The sequence below is a fragment of the Erithacus rubecula genome (genome assembly GCF_903797595.1).
Source record: "Erithacus rubecula genome assembly, chromosome: 4".
Lineage (NCBI taxonomy): Eukaryota > Metazoa > Chordata > Aves > Passeriformes > Muscicapidae > Erithacus > Erithacus rubecula.
In genome coordinates this window covers 7300351-7317675 of record NC_136686.1, presented here as the reverse complement: position 1 = coordinate 7317675, position 17325 = coordinate 7300351, and the positions used below count along the sequence as shown (strand labels likewise).

The 17325-nt window shown below is 39.5% G+C and overlaps 1 protein-coding gene and 1 long non-coding RNA gene across 2 annotated transcripts in view; one reads left to right on the top strand and one right to left on the bottom strand.

The window, feature by feature from the left end:
• Positions 1-854: 854 nt before the first annotated feature.
• On the bottom strand, positions 855-17098 carry LOC306801087 (1-acylglycerol-3-phosphate O-acyltransferase Pnpla3-like). The gene is made up of 9 exons (XM_079303792.1): positions 16816-17098; positions 12062-12294; positions 11640-11705; positions 8797-9006; positions 7681-7741; positions 5377-5595; positions 4996-5128; positions 3736-3852; positions 855-2876 (listed from the first exon to the last, which is right to left on the bottom strand). The coding sequence occupies exons 1-9, from the start codon at positions 17000-17002 to the stop codon at positions 2585-2587; spliced, it is 1518 nt and encodes a 505-aa protein (XP_079159918.1). The 5' UTR covers positions 17003-17098; the 3' UTR covers positions 855-2584.
• LOC306801114 overlaps positions 13796-17325 on the top strand; it is a 212035-nt gene continuing 208505 nt past the window's right edge. The window contains exon 1 of the long non-coding RNA XR_013773991.1: positions 13796-13893. This is a non-coding gene — a long non-coding RNA (uncharacterized lncRNA). The remainder of the gene's footprint in view (positions 13894-17325) is intronic.

The window sequence follows — 17325 nt, the reverse complement described above, 5'->3', positions numbered from 1 at the left end:
AACCGAGGAATCAGATTGAGCCCTCTCAACCGAAAGCTCGTCTTATGAATTAATTAAAATTTTTGGTATTGTGATTATTACTAGTATTACTATTATTATTTTACATTAAATTGTTTCTCTAGACATTTCTGTATTTCATGTTTATATTTTTATAGATTATAGATTTATATATTATACTATAGATTTATAGTTATGTATTAGTTATACATTACTTATATTTTCTACGTTTTTAAATATATTAAATATAATTTTTAGTGCATCTTTTATTATTCATAAAATAAATTATCTAATGGGTTATTATTTATATTTAGTTATCTAAGTTATTTTTTGCTCAGAAACAGCACACCCTTTGTTTTCTCCCTTCAGACTCAACTTTCTCAGGTTTTTAATGATTTATTTAAATGCAACAAGGTATTTTTAAAATAACTGCAGAAAACAAACTTAAAAAATCCCATCAAAACCCAAAAATAGCCTTAAAAAAAGACAAAAACCCTATAAAACTTTAAATTGAAGTGACATTCAGGTCCAGCTCGAGTATGAACAAGCATCTCCAAACTTCAGAGTACTTTTAAAAAAAACACCTCAGAACCATCACTGATATCAACACATTCTGATTTAACTTGGACTAGGGTGAATTACACTCAAGAAAGCTCAGAGACCATGGTGACAGAAGAGATTGTGGTTTTAATTAATTTAAAAAAGGAGACAAAATGGGAGTTGTACCCAACAGAAAAAGTGGTTAAAGTTGATTTAAATGTAGTTAATAGAAGTATTCCAGCAAAAACCAGAAGCAGAACTTGGCAATCCTGCTTCAGTTCTAACACAGACTGGTAAACTAATGAATGAAGACAATCTAAAACAGGTCTTGTATATTTTAATTGTAGTCAGAGTAACAATTCCAACACTTTTTGCAAGTCTGATGATATATACACCCAAGAAATGAACAGAAGGGTTGAAGTAAAGTAGCACCAGCCTTGTAGAGTACAGAAATAGAGAGCTCAGCACTTCCTCCCCAACCTAAAATCCATTGGAAAATTGTAAAATGCAGCACTCCAAGCTTAGAAAAATCACAACTGAGACTGTTTGAAAGGCAGGCCCAATTCAAGTGCTACATTTTGCCCAAAGCTCACACTCCCCTGTGCCAGCTCCTGAACATCCCAATCCAACCCCTTTCCCTGGACAGGGGCCCTGAAGCAGCTCTTCCCTGGGAATTCCCATACAATTCCCTCTCTTGAATGGGAAGCTTTCCCAAGGTCCACCCAAATACATGTGCAAATCAACTTTAAAGCCATTATTGTTTCTTTCTGCTTAAGAATTGTAATAGACCTGATAAGCCATCAGAACAGGAATTAATCCTAACACCACTTTCCTTCCCAGATGCCCTCATTTACTGAAACGTTGTTGTTAAAATCATGCAGAACCTGGAAATGGTAGTGGAAATGGTTTAAGCTGCCAACCCTCAATAGAGGTATGATTTGGCTAAATTTTCAACCTGTTATTTGAGATCTCTGCAGAGCTCCCTGAATATTGATACTTCCACCAAGTCTTACACTTTTGCTGCTCCTGACAACCTTGGGAAACTTCCTTTGGGTTATCCTACCTCACTGAGACAGGAGGGACACCTTTCTTTTTTGTTCTTTAACAACAGGGAAGTGAAAGAAGGAAAGAAAATCTCTGAAACTGGAGGGGGAAAAAAATGATCAGGCAACAATTACAAAGACAACCTAAACATCATTCACCACTTGCTATACACTGATTCTTGTTAATATCTTCTGTAAAGTTTAACACCTCCAAATACTGTTTGCTACTAATCACAGTCACTGTTTTACCTACTTCTCAATACTTGATCAAGTATTATGTTGATTTATATTAAGTTACAAAAAGAAAAAGTCCTCTGAAGTCACTGAAACTGTACTTGTTTACATTTCAGGGGAAGGTGCCCCATTTCTCACATCATTTTCACCTGAAGTAATTCAGGAGGGAAAGGGACACAGAGGAAAGGTAATAGGAACTGCAGAGTACATACAACAACCTAGAATAATACTGTTCCTACAGTATCTTGTGCAGACAACTTTCCATAAACACAACACTATGTTTAAATATAAGGCAAATGGACACTGGAGGCCACTAAGAAACTCGTATATTCCTCTTAAGGGAATAAAATCCAATTTCATTTAAGTGCTATAAAAGTAATCCTAACATATAATATTGTCAAGAATCACATTTTTTAAAATGTTCTGTTACCTATGCTTGTTTGTCTAACAATCTGTTTTCAGAATTTAAATTTTTTTATGCTGAAAGTAATTTTTAAAAATATTTATTTCCAGAGGGACACTGTTTAACTACAAGTCTTAGTACAGTTGATTGAGCTGGTGCTTTGACAGAGCTATAATCTGTTACTTAGTATAGCAGCCACTGTTTTTATAATCCTTAAAACAGAAAAATTCCCAAGGCAGATTTGTCAGGAAGCTGTAAACATGTAATTTCCCAAGACCTATTGGCAACAAACAAAATGATCCCTAGTCTAGGTTTTAATTTTCTCTGCCAAATTTCAGTTTTGGTAACTGTGGAATCTACTTCCCAATTAATACTCTGGAGCAGTTTGGAAACTTGTCTCTGAGGAAGAGTCAACATCTATTTCCAACGCAGACTCATCAGGGTTTGGGAGGAAATTAGGATAGGACTTTAAGTCTGAGTGCTCCTGGATATCAGCAGGAGCATTTTTCATAGCTGAGTGCATGAAGCAGGAAGATTCCCAGAGCCAGCTCTCAATGTGTGCAGCAGAGTGAGGCATTTTAAGGTGGCAGTATGAAGAATGGAATTCCATAGTAGATGGGACAGTCTGACATTTTCTTAGTGATGCATAATCATCTTTCCTGTTTAAAAAGAAGGAAGGAAAAAGAGATTATTAGTGTTTCAATGGCATTTTTGTCATGTTTACAAAGTAGCAAATGCAGTTGTTCACCTTCCTGAAGGCCATCTCCGCATTCCACTTGACAATCAGCTTGTTAGCACCAACCTGAACAACTGGAACAGAACTTGTGAACACTCCAAACCAGTATCTGAATCACCAGGTTAGGCTTTCCCAATTTGAGAAACAGGAAACTGAAGTTTTATCCAAGAATACCCTATGTTTTAGAAAGTTCTCCTCTCTGGCAATCCTTTTGTCAAAATAAAATCAAACCAAAACAACAAAAACCCCAAAAAACCCAGCATGTCACAATCCCTCCCACAAATAAAAATACCTCAACTTGCCATACATAGCAATTTCAAAACTGTTTAAGCTGCTTTTCCACAAGAAGAAAAACAGTGTTTGTGTTTAATCATGATGCAATGGCCAAAGAACCTCTCTTAGAAGTTATTTCTGAGACAAAATTGTGATTCCCTGTCTTCCCAAAACCTACCTCAGATGAAGAGACTCAGGATTGGAAAGTCTGGAGTATGAGAAACTGCTAAATAAGGGTTAAAGCAGGAAGGTGATAACCCCCAAATTTATTGTGGGAAGGAATCAGAAATATCACTAAGAGAAGGAAAAGAGACTGGAATAAATGTGCTATCATGTAACTGAGGAGAGGACAGTAGGATGAATAGCAAATATATACCAAGAACAACATTTTTTCTCAGAGAGATGCCTCAAAAGCCAACTAGTATTATTCAAAAAAAGGCTTTAACTGATTTAAAAAGGAGATAATTTATAAAGCTGCATCATTTGCATGCAGCAGCACTCCACTTTACCTGGCTGTACAGAACAGTTTGCTTTTAGCCTGGGCATAAACTGTGGCAGCAATCCGAAAAAGCTGCTCCTGCATCCATCGAATGTCAGCAGGCATGTCAGGAAACCAGTTCACCAACCTGCACCAAAACCAAAACACAGCTTTTGTGTGCAGATTTAATCAGAGTTATATTTTTACACACCCTGTCACACATCCAAAACAGCTTTATTTCCCCCCCAAATCAACTCCCCTAAGCAAGGTGTCCATTTCTTCCCAAGCTCCCTGAATTCCCATGCAGCCCTCTCATCTCCCTTCTACAAGCTAAGAAAATGGGAAGCATAAATCACTGCATCTGAGTGACTGGCCAGTGTGTGCATTCCACACCCTGTGACCAGCACAGCAATCCTGCAAAACAGTCTTGTCTCCAAGAACTTTGTGGTAGGAACTTTCTGCTCAGTTTAAAGCAAGGTGGAAGAGGAAGGAAGAAGAAAAGCACAATGGAATAATAAAGAGAAGGTGAAACAGGAACAATGTCTCAAATGTACTTTTTTTCCTTATGATACCCTTAATAGGAATCAGCTGCATCAGAGTGGGACAAGGAGGACAATCCCACAGAGAAATCTGGGGAAACTTGCTGCCTCCCCATTCACCAAAAATTGCACAGAAGTACCACAGAAACAAAATACTTCACTGGAATTCGATATGGCTTGATTACCAGAATTGATTTTTCAAGATTTTCTAAAGACAGTAATGACATCTGCTGCTCAATAACTGAATTCCCTTAAGCAAGCACAAAGCTTAGGATTCATGGTGCATTCATTGAGCATAACTTCTTGACAAGAACTGAAACTTATCCAAGTAATCCCTGCTTCAAGAGCACAACTTTCATTCAACACACAACTGGTAAGAGAATTTACATGGTGAATCAACAGTGGATTTCACTCCTGATTTCAGAAAGAAGCACAAGTAGGATGTGGAAAGAGTTCAGATACCCCTACAGAATATAGCAATGAAGAATGTACTCCCAGAAAGCACAATTAAGGGTGCTTCTTTTGGGCAAGTACAAGGCAGCTATTAGTAATATTCTTTAGATGTTTAGTTATCAAGCCTTGGATTATGTAGGCTTTAGAACGATGCATCCCATAGGTAGAAATAATGGGTCTTTTGACAGTTACCACTTGAATTGTAGAGTCCCAGAATGCCTCCAACACTGAATAAAATCTCAATGAGTACATTTCCAAAATGATGTTCTTTCCAAAAGAGTTCTTTACAAGTTCCTTACCGTAAAGCAACTGAGTAAGCAGACTCCACTGGGAGTGTGTATGGCAGCATCAGGTAGGATATCACCCTCATGGGGAAGAGTTTAGAGAACTGAGCATAGAATCCATTCTGTTCTTTACAAGCTTCCTGCAGTGCTTAAGAAGAATTATTAGGGAAAAGATGTTACACTATCTGACAGCAGTTTCAGTAATTTTCTCAGAGTTTCTTAATATCCAGTCAACATTGTCAAGTTAAAATACAGGAACATAGATTCATGCCACATGGACAAAACACATTATCCAAAACTTAGCAATAGATCTAAAAATTAATGTAAAATTTAAAAATAAATAAATAAATCAAAGTTTTCCACTCAGAGTAACAGGAAACAGCCAGAAGCATGCACCTTTACGAAGTCTGGGAGGTAGACTCTCAAAGATGCTCTTCTCCAAAGGCCATGGGTTTTGCTTTAGCTGATCATTTAAGCTGGTCATTTTCAAAGTTTCTACTCTGTTATTTTCTGTCAATTTTCTTCTCTTCACCTGGTCAATGTGTTGCTGTGCAGCCTCATGAGGGTTTCTTTTTGTGAAGGACAAGTGGATATAAATGGATTCATTTAGAATACCTGAAAGAGTCAAGAGCTTTCACTTAGGTTTGATCCACAGCTCTCCTGAGTACCTGTACAGCACCTGAGGTCTGTGTGTCTGAACAAAGACCTGTCCTGAGGGAACACCATCATCTACCCCATGAGAATTCTCAACTGCACCTGGCTCTTAGGATCCCACAAATGTTTAACCACAGTGATGGTTCTTCTGAAGGTTTAGGTCTTACTTTAAAACAGGTTCTAAAGAAAAGGAAAAAAAAGTGAACAATTAAGTGAAACTGCCCTGGAGACACACAGTCATTTACCAAAGTTGCTTTTCTGCAAGAAAGCAAAGGATTTAAAGGAGAGGAGGAAAATTGATTTAACATGTATTTGAAAGAAAACATCTAAAACACATCAGATATTTGGGAAATTTGACATGGCAGGTGTCACATGAGTACTTTGAAAAGGAAAACAACAGGTTTACAATATTTTTTTTTAATCCAAAGTACAGATCTAAATCAACATGGGTTGCACTGCAAAGCTGCTGCTGATTAAGAAATAGCACTGATAACTACCTTAGAAGCAAGCACTGGATCATGAGTACAAAGAGAAAAACACAAGTGTATTTACACTTGGCTTCCAGAAAATTATAAAATCACATATGGAAAAAATTAGCAAATTTGACTAGAATCTATACCTGCATACAACAGAACCTATATCCTACTTGTAAGTACTACTGAAAGACAAATGTCAAAAGAATATAGAGTGAATTTAGCAAAGGAAAATATTTGAAGTGTCACAGATGGAGGGGGGGAATTAATTCCTAATGCTGAAATAACTTAATAAGAAAGGTGATGGATGCATAATGAATGACCTTGGAAAGGTTATAATTATCATTGATTAAGCTTGACACAAAACAACTCTGTGACAGAATAAAAACAAAGTTGATCACAGGACTAGCAGTGAGAAAAGGAGGACAATAGTGCAATACAGAGAGGACATGAGGCAGAGACCAAGGAAGAACTGCAAGGAATGTCAGATATTAGTGTCAGAAGGAAACTTGCACACAGGAAACCTGTGGGTGCAGGACAGCAACAGAACCCAGCTCAGCACAGGCAACAAATCAAAGGCTCTTTGTAGACCTTGTGCTTTTAATCACATGATAAAAGCTATAAAGCAAGACTCTCTCATTAAATAATAATATGTAACAATAACATTACAGAAAATCAAGCTCTTAACCAGAACTGTGACGTTCTTCAGTGAATTGTTTCAAGACAACTTGAATATTCAGTAACCAGGCATCAGCAGAGTACATCAATGACTGCATTACATCCTGCAGCTGGTACTATCTGTAAGAGTGCAAAAATCCCATTTCCATTCCTATTCCTCTGCTCTGACCCAGTGCCAATTTGCTTCTGCACCCAAAGGCTACAGGGCCCAGGCACATTTAACACATGGTTAACTTCATCCTAATATCAAGTTACTGTTTCCAAGTTGTTTGTTTCAAAGCTTGCAGAGCAATAATATTTATCAATATAAAACATGTTATTAGAACTCTAGGAGTAGAGCAGCAGAACTTATAATTCTTCTTCCTAAACTGAGCTGGGTGTCAACAACTGTTCCATTATCAACTGTTGTCTTCTAAAGCCTTTTCTCACACAGGGTTTGTCTGTGAAGGAGTTTTTATTGTTGTTAGCCAGCTCCCATTTCTGGACTACCAGAAAATCACTTGGATGACAGCAGAGAGGAGGGAATAGAAGGTTTCAGATGAGTGGGAATCAGTAGAGTATTCCCATCCTGCACAATTAAGACAAAGCTAAATAATAATATGATTTGCCTAGAACTGGAAATTCTTTGGAGATTTCACTTAACATTTACTTCACACAGATTTGACAAAACTCCAAAAGTTGATGGCACAGTTCACCTCAAGTGAACTACAACTATGGCATTTCTACAAGGATGAAACTATAATGATCCCTCCAAAACTCTCAAAGACCAACCCCCTTCTTAGCTGCACACAATCCTCTCACCCTTTTTGTTTGTTTTGATCTGAGGCTTTTTTGTTTGTTTTTTAAACTCAGGTTAAGATCATACAATCAGTAATTATCTGAAAGTTTAACATACCATTCTCCTTCAAGAACTTAAGAGCATCCAAATACCCCTGCTCACAGATCTCTCCAAGTACCTGCAAATATAGAATAAATGAGCCAGACAAATAAAAAGGAGTTTCAGTTTCAGATCAACAATTTTCAGATGAAAAGCCACTTTCATCCACCTTCCACTCCTGTAAGAAAAAAAATCATAATAATTGCTGGAATACAACAGATTCAGGTTAATACAGTTACTGTGATGATGACTACATGTCATGTACATTAACTTATCTTTCAGCTGATGCACTGAATGATGGCATTCAAAGAGTCTGGAAGGCTTCCCTCCCCTCTTGTTTCCTTGATTAGCCCTTGATTTGCTGCTAGCAGCAATGAAACAGGGTGTTTGGAGTGTGCCAATTCTCTTCCTTCCCTCCCAGTGCTTCCCAAAGCTTTGAAAAATTAGCTGTGCAATTCTGATGCTCAGGTTTAGACTTATCTTCCCTACGAAAATAACTTCTACTAGATGTAATTCCAGCTCACCTACAGTGCAGGGGTACTAGTAAAATTAAAAAAAGACTGCATAAGTAGAATTTAAAATTTGTCTTGAGGTGGTCAAAAACCCCTCAGTTAAAATGTATCTGCAGCAGCCAGAAAAACTGCTTCTTTGCTGTACTATATCCCAATCCATTTTAAAAGGTCTTGTTTTATTTTTTCATTTTTCCAACTTCCACAACAGCAATTCAGAGATATTTCAGTCTTCAGATCTGCAACTAACAGCAATGAGCAGAGTTTAAAGGCAACTTGCCTGTGCGAAGTATTAAGACCTTTACAAAACCATGAAACTGTAGAATTTCTTCTCATCTCTAAGCAGGTAAACAAGAAAGGACTACAAACTGACAGTTGTGAATTTCCCAATGCTGATTTTATGATAGAATCCTGTGATAATTCCCAAATAAATACTGAAAGCCAGTAGCAGGATATGCATTTAGCCTGAGACTAAAATGAAGGAGGATATAGACAAAACATGAAAAAATAGAAACAAGATACAACACCAGAGAAGTTTGTGTGACTGGATGAAATGCTAAGACACTGCAACTTTCTGCAAAAGCTTTCATGTGGACAGATGAAGCAAAGGAAGGCAGGGGCTGACCTTGGGCTCAGGTGGAAAGAGCGCTTGTGTTAAGCGGTAAAGGTTGCCCAGGCTGAACTGAATGCTGGTGTTGGTCACATTCATCTCATGGAAGTTGGCTGATTTCCCCTTGGGACAGATGTCACACTCCCCAGCAAAAGGGGACACTGTGATGGTGTTCTTGCACTCGTAGTGAGGCAGGTTGTCACTGATTCCTCCATCCACGTAGCGCTACAAAAAGGAGCAGAAACAGCACATCTCAAGGGCTGACCTGCAGAGCTCCCCATGCAAGAACAAAACAGCACTTCAGGCTGTAACTCAAGCTTGATACTCCTAAACTAAACATTTTGAGTGGCATGATCTGCTCTCTAATGCCAATAAACATTCCTACCTACAGCTCCATAGGCAGCCCAAGCACATTCCTTTTGGGATTTTTCTGTATTTTTTTTAAAGATTATAATCCCACACAACAGGCAGAGAAAAGCAGCTCCACACTTCAAAGTTCAAGCCCCGAGATACCAAACCATTCTTATTTTAAAGTACTCTTCATAATTAGAATTTGACAGAAAATCATCAAAAAATATTTGAATGTAAGGGAAGTGTGACTAAAAACAGACTCTTTCAGAAATTTTGCCAAGTCACAGACATCTGTTGTGCTTTGTGTGCAAGTTCCAGGTTATGCTTTTGTCTCCTTCACACTGAATCACCCATTTCTGTAGTTTTAATGCATCGCCACCTCAGACATTTTAAGATCCAAGCCCCAGAGTGCTCTGTTTTGGGGTACCTACTGTCTAGTGCAGCAGCTGCAGTGGCTACAGACAGCCCCTCCACTCACTGACAGCAGCCACCTCTTGTGGGATCTGCTCTGTTTCCACACCACCAGCTTTGCTGCTTCAGAGGCTGCATATTCCTCCTTCCTAAAAGGGCAGCAAACCTAAACTGTAGCTTCTTGTCAAACATTAATGTAACAGAGCAGTGACTTGAGCAGGAGCAACCTGGGTTATCAGCTTCAGCTGCCCCAATACTCAGGCCCTGACCATTCTGAGAAACACATTAGGAATTAGGAAGAGGGCAGCTCATGGCCTATCAGCTTGCCAGGATACCCTCAGGGCCCAGCAGCATGCAGCTCCTGCCAAACTTTAGATGTGTAATGCAATCACTAAAGTACAAGTGAAATCCCCAAGTCCTTTGTGACATAAATAAAATATAACAGGTCTGGCAAAGGAGGACCCTTCTCATGAAATTATTAAAAGGTGGAAGTATGTATCTGAGTCACTGTTCTACTGATCTAAATGATTTTCATGATTTGGAGTATCTGCTCAGCTGTTTCTCCAAGTAATTTCTTAAATCTAAAACCACTGCTGTGTTTGAAAGCAGTAAAAAACCAAAAAAACAAACAAAACAAACAGAAGCCACACACCCAAAAGCTTTTGAATTGGCAATTACATACACCACTTAAATGTTATCCTTAAGCCTTTGTTTTACAGTATACAGGCAGGAATGGCAAGCAGTGAACAGCAAGATGCCCCAAAGTTTACATTTTTGACATTCTATTGAGCTGAAGCCTACAGGAGTCATGCCAAGCATACATAACTGTGGTGTTCTTACCAAGTCACACCCAAAAATGCCTCCTAAGCATTAAAATCATATCAAAATAATTGCAAAGATCAAAAGAATAGAATGATGCCTTCCTTTCCTCAAAACATGGCCAAATAAAACATTACATGTATGTTTTTGTATTTCAACTAAGCCTTTTAAAATAACATTGTTGTCTGGTGACAAGAATTGAACAGCCAGATTAGCCTGGATCCACCTAAACCTTGGATTCAGTCCAACGTCCTGTTTTCATAACACCTTTAATCTGGAAGAGTTTAAGGAGACATACAAGGTTTAAAAGCACAGATAAGGAAAATCCCAATACAGTTCTAATCACTTTTGCTTTAATTTCAGCATGAAGAAAAAAAAAAAAAAATTTCACATCTATCCCTGACCTTTTAATACTTGCAAATTGCCTTGAGAACAGGGTGTAATCAACCACTGTAAAGACCTTTAAAGTTTTCTTTCTTCCTTCCCTCCTCCTTGTGCAAGGAGCACCAGAGTTGGAAGGAAAGCAAATGCAAGTGAATAGAACAAGGTAATAAAAAGCCACAATGTCACTGCCTTGATTTGAAATGCAGATCTGCTTCCAGACCTGTAATTATAACACCTACAACAAACCATACCAACTTTCCTGCAGTTTTTTTATCTTCAACAGGGGATTTTAGAGAGCCCAGTACAGCCATGAAGTATTAAGAGGTTTTGTAACCAGCAGTTCCTGGGAAACAACAGAGCATAGTAATATACTGATATTTTACCTCCAAACAGTAAGCTTTCTTACACTGAATACAAATGCCAGAAGGCATTAAAAAGCTGCGTTTGCATCTAAATGAACAAAGAACTTTAATCCAGTTGTAAGGCAGATCTCCCTACAGCCAGAAACAGATATACAACAAACTACATTAAAAGATATTTTTTTGAACAATCATAGATGACTCATCCTGTTGATTTGTGCAGGTGAAAGAGCATCACTTCCTTCAATACATTTTTATCCACAGGTTACATAATCGTTACCTTATAATATCTTTTTCTTTTATTAATGAATTTTAGGGGACAGAGGAGGGACAGAGAAACAATATGTATGTGTTAAAACACACATCTTCCACACATTCAGTGTTCCTTTCTTTTTTTGGGAAGTTGTTACAGCTACACAACTAGAAGCTATGATGAAGGTATTTATTTCACAGTAGGATAACAAAAAACCTCACATGCATTCCTAATATTTTCAGAATAGCTAGAGCTTTTAGATCTTAACAATAGAGACTTACCACACCTCTAAATGATGGTGGAATAAGGCCACAATAAATAGGGACAAATGAACTACAGATTAAAGCCTGTAAGAAAATGAGACCATAAAAATAAAATGTTAACTCTTGTGTTACTGACATAAACATTTAATTTTATAAAATAAATTCTTATTCACTGAGATTGTGGTTTCATTAGATCCACTGCACTTTCAAGGCATTTAGCTTTTTTATGACTGATCACTTGCACCTCCTTCCTAAAACAATCCACAGACACATTGACTGGGAACACCAGCACATGAATCTGGTGCAAAAAAGGCTGAATTCCTCTTTAATACACTGTCAGAGTAACAATACCTGAAATGTTTAAAGCAGAAACCCAAAGGACAATGTTAAAGTGACCTAGGATTATAGAAGTTTCTAAAAGTTGCCAAAAAGAAACATACCTGTATAACTTCTTCTTTAGAGTTGAAATTAGATATCAAGGCATTTTTGCCATCTGAAACTCTGGTCAGTGAAATACACAGTCTGCCTGATGACAACTGGTGTGTGTTCTCTGGAAGATTTCTCATCAGCCCATCTCTTATGATCTTTATCACATTAAAGGAAGGATGAAGAGGACCAAGATTTCGCTTTCTAGCTTCTTTGGCTAGTGCCAGAACATCTGCACAAGCCTGAGCTGGAAAGAAAAATGCATTGTATTTAACAGCAGAAACACAACCCAAACTTGGACTAATAAAGCACATCTAGAGCTCCAGCTCATCTCTCTTACTGATAGTATGAAAATGCAAGAGGTTTTTAACAGATTAAGTAACTGTCTAACATGTTTAAGGAGTTTTCTGAGAGACAAAAAAAAAAAAATCACTTTAAACTTTCAAAAAAGTTATATGTCATTAAGTTGTAGATTCTAAGTGTAAAATACCCATTTAAGATACTTGCATTAGGAATTATTGATTCCAGAAATGCATTTTTTGAGGGAAAAAACAAAGACAAACCAAACTTAAGATTTCAGGGCACCACTTCTCACTGACACATAAACACACTAAAGGGAGTATGAAGTGTGATCTGATAGGAATGCCAGGGGAAAGCAGCAGGAAAGGAATATGGAGGAGATCCATAATACACCACACAGGTCTCCACCTAAATAGGTGCATTTTTACACTAACAGACACATAATAATCTTCTCTCCAATTAAATCTCCAGTTGGGAACTTCAAACCACTGCAGAAGACAGGACTGTTCCTGAAGAACATTAATTTAATTTCAACATTCAGTCACAGGAGGGAGAGCAGCTCATCCACCTGCAATGATTTGTTTGAACTTAGAATGTTACATTTCTCCAGCACACACTTTGAGGAAATTGCTTATCAGTTTGATAGAGGAGAGGGGGGAAAAGGTCAAAGTAACACCTTATCAACCTGGGTAATAGGCTACAAGGTCTTCTAAAAATATTTTCAGAACTTACATACTAGAACTTACTAGAACAGATAAAATTCAATTTATCAGGTTGAATGTGAGCACTGCACTGGCAACAACTCTGCTTAAGCCTTTGAGTTCAGACTAATTTCCAAAAATGTTACCTTTTTACAATTCACCCCCTCAAATACCAATAACTCAACACTTATCATTCTCAATCAAGAATCTGTGTCCAAAGAACATCTCTAAAAAATCTGAGGTATCAGACACACTGTTTTTACCACTTCAATTGTTTCATTCCATCCTCACAGAGGAAAATCTTGGGCCACAAATCCACTGACACCAGTAGCCTGATGCCACTTCCCACCCCAGAAGACAACAAACAATTTAGTCATAGCTCACTGTTCATGGTGAAATAGATGTTTATCTTAGCAAAACACATTTTACACACAAATAAAAAAATTGCACGAGTCATATTCTGACAAGTGATGAAGTTACTTCCAAAAAGCAGAATCAGGTAATTCTGGTTTTTAATTTAGCAATTTAGCTCATCTTCTAAACTTTCTAAAAACAGTTGTGCTGGAGGAGTCTGAGATACTGAACCATCAGAACTCTGGCCAGGAAGAGTTTTGGAGCATATGCAATAATTACCTTTTCCAACACAAATATAGTTTTGAAAGCTTATGCACCAAGCAATCACTTGCTGACATACTTTGTTTATTGTAGCCTATTTAAAACCCAGGAAGGGCTCCAACTCAAGGAAAACAAACAAACAAACAAAAAAAACAAAAAAAACAAAAAAAAAAAAAAAAAAAAAAAAAAAAACAAAAACAAAAAAAAAAAAAAAAACAAAAAAAAAGAAAGTTCGATCTAAGAATATGTGATATTAAAACACTGAAAATTTACTGAGCTTTTTGTTATTAATTAAACAGACTTCAAAGTAGGCCAACTTCTTTTCCTTCTCCCTTCATTTTCTAACAGGAGTAAAATACAATTACCTCTTACACTGGTGTATTCCAAGAGAGGAATTTCTCCAAAAGGGACTAAGGGCTATAGCTCAAGTCAAAATGGGATTTTAGGCAGGTCTTGGTCCATCTATTTTATTTTTGAAACACAGAGAGCTAAAGAAATTAATCCTCCTAATAAATGTGAACTGCTTCTTGTTCTAGCTCTGTATTCCTATTTTTAATTGTCTGTTAACTATTAATTTGTTTCACAGAGTAAAACCTGAGAAGTTTAGCCCACAGAGTAAAACCTGACATTATATTTGCAACCTCCACTAAATCTGCTCTCTTTAAGTGCCCCACTGGAATGGATGATCACAGCACCAGATCTCCAGGACATCCAAGGAGTGCAACTTGAACATTCCAGTTTGGAATAGCCTGGAAGGCACTCAAAACAACACTCATGGCTAAGCTTCCAACCTCCCCCAAACTTAATGAGAGAAACTTCTTTGTCAGTCTATTCTAGTACACTTTTCTTCCCCATTCAAGGGCTAATAATTGTATTTATCCACATTTGAGTTCCACAGAATCCCCACCTATGCAGCAGGTAATCTGAATCAAAGAGAAAACCCTTCACTTAAAAAAACTGGCTACAAGGCTGTAAGAAATTAAATATGCTCTTCAATTCCAGCCACAACCCTTGCCCACAGGGGCTGGGTCCTGCCAAGCCCCAAACATCTCCAAGTATGGGGATCCCCCAACCTCTCTAGGAACCTGTTTATTATTTTACCACACTCATAGCAACTGTCCTTCCTCACACCTCATCTGAATTTGCCAGGTTCCAGCTTGTGCCTGCTGCCTCTCATCTTTCTGCTCACCTCTGGGGAAAGCTAGGCTCTGTCTAACCAGTAAAATGCAACTGTGAAAAAAACACAGTTACACCTCCAGCTGCAGGAACCACAAATAATGCACATTAAGCACATCAGAGTAAGAGAGGCATGATACAAACTCACAAAACACATCCTATCATTGTAAAACAGTGTTTCTTTATACATTATTTACTATCCTCTGCTTTCACACAAGCTCACAAAATGCCACAGCTAGAAACTCAGAATTACCATGGGAATACCTTGTTAGTTTTGTCAATTTACAACAATTCACAGATTTTAGAGTGTGGCTGGTTTTGAATTGCCTTCCAGCATTCCCAAGTGATGCCTTTACCTTTTTTTTTTTTTTTTCCCCAATAGAAACACACTTGCCCAAGGAATCTGCTACCTTGGACAGTGACCACACACATCCTGTATTAGTTAGAGAAAAATCAAAAATCTCAGTTTGCATATGAGATTTGTAATAATTGGGAAAGGTAATAGTTTGAAATCTACAATTATTAAAGTGCTAAACCGTTTAAAAGTTGTTATTAACTCATACTACCAAATAAACAATACACATTTTCTGGGCTTAAGAGTGCTTCAAATATTTAAGACAGTTTCCATGTCAAATAATTTACAATGACTTAAAACTATGTTCTAAAAATACCAGCTATTGAAGAAAAACATTATTTGTTTTAAAAGCAGGCTTATAATAACTCAAGTGGGTCATGTTTGGACATTACAGCAAAATTAAATTAAGCAGCACGAGTTTACTACTAAAGCCTTGAAGAAAGTAAGTGTTAGACTTCAGGAGGGACTAAAGCTGTAGGGAGAAGTGTAGCTCTCCTGTACTTAGAGAGAATTTCTGCTTGTTTTAGTCACTGGATTTTTTGCTCAGAAATTTAAAAGCAAAACCCACAGACGTCTCCAAATTCAAAAGAGGTACTCACTGTTCTCCTGCTCTCCTAAGACAAAAGCTGAATTTACAAAATCCTCTAGTTCTAAAGCAGTCAAGGGTGCTTCTAGCAAAAACAATCAGTATGGAGTCATGAACTAGACAAGCATTACTCAGTGGATTTCTTTGGTATAAAATCACTTTTAGATTTTCAAGTATTTCATACAGTTTTTTAAACTGCAATCCGGTCACTATCCTGAACACCTTGATATTTTGATAGCTTTTATCAAGCTTAATTCATTAGAAAAATGTATATTCATGAGCTCTAGATAGGTAAAATGAGGTGCAGTTTCCCTTCTGCTAGAAAGTAACTGTGTATTTCACAAAGCACGCTACATTTAGTTTCAAACTAACACCTTTAATCCGGCACAAACACAACACGAGATCCCCTCTATTGTTCCAACGACAATCAAAACCAGTGATTTGAATCAATCCACTATTTCCAACCATACACCTGAGCGACCTTGGCAACATTCACCGCGCCCAGCTTAGAGAGGAAAAGCACGTTAAAGCAAACCTAAGCCCTGACCTTAACTCTCTCAGCCTCAGCCCAGAAAGGAGCAGCTTTGCAGGAAGCAAGATAAAGCTATCGGGCGCCTCACGTGCAGGGAGATGCTCTATTTCCTAAGGAAGCGCAAACACTGTTTGCAGCCATGGCAGGGCTGCGGAGGGTGCTGGGCTCGGCCGCTCTCCCCGGGAATTCCCGGACTTTGGACAGCGACGGCCCCTCACGGGAACCCTCACGGGAGGAGCTGCGACCCTTCAGCTCCGCGAGTGCGGGAGCCGCACCGGGCACCGCCAGCACCATTCTCAAACCCGCTCGGCTCTCACCCACCCGCGGGCACACCTTGGAGGGGTGAAAGGAAGCGGAGAACCGGAGCCGGCCCGGCCAGGCCCGAGGAACCCCGAGCGCTCCCCGCGGCCGCCCTGCCCGCCGCACCTGCCCCTTCCCCTTCTCCTTCCCCTGGCCCTTCCCTGGGGCTGCCCCGCTCCGCTCGTCCCGGGCCCGCCGCTGACCCAGAGAGCCGCCCCCGACGAGCACGGCGCCGGCCAGCGCCCCGGCCGAGGCGCCGTAGATGTGTCGAGCGTCGCGGATGACGTGCGGGGCGCGCTCCTGCAGGCAGGTGGCGGCGCCGATGTGGTAGACGCCCAGGAAGCCGCAGCCAGCGAAGGACACGCTCCAGCCGCCCTCGCGGTCCAGCATGGTGGCCGGTGGAGACTGAGGCGCTCCGGTAGCGGCGGCGGCTCCCCGCGACTGAGCGCGCTCGGCGGGGCCGCCCTGCGCGTTACACGGGGCCGCGCCCCCGCCGCCGGCGCGCCGCAGCCAATCCCGTGCCGCCGCTCGGTGGCACAAGGCGGCGCAGCCAATCAGAGGGAAGATGCAAATGACGCCCCGCCTCCTAGGGTGCCGCGCCCTGCGCTGGGCGCGCTCCCGCGGGTGCGATCCGCGCCTGAGCCCCGCGTCGCGCGTTCCACTCGGTCCCTTCACACCCTCAGACCCTTCGGTCTCCTCAGACCCTTCGGTCC

Bases quoted from the DNA above. Each gene is read 5' to 3' on its own strand.
- LOC306801087 (XM_079303792.1), bottom strand. From the start codon at position 17,002: ATGCTGGACCGCGAGGGCGGCTGGAGCGTGTCCTTCGCTGGCTGCGGC. The intron at 12,295-16,815 runs GTCAGCGGCGGG...TTTTCTTTCCAG, and splicing joins CGTCGGGGGCGGCTCTCTGG to CTCAGGCTTGTGCAGATGTT. The intron at 11,706-12,061 runs GTATGTTTCTTT...ATTTTCTTACAG, and splicing joins CTAAAGAAGAAGTTATACAG to GCTTTAATCTGTAGTTCATT.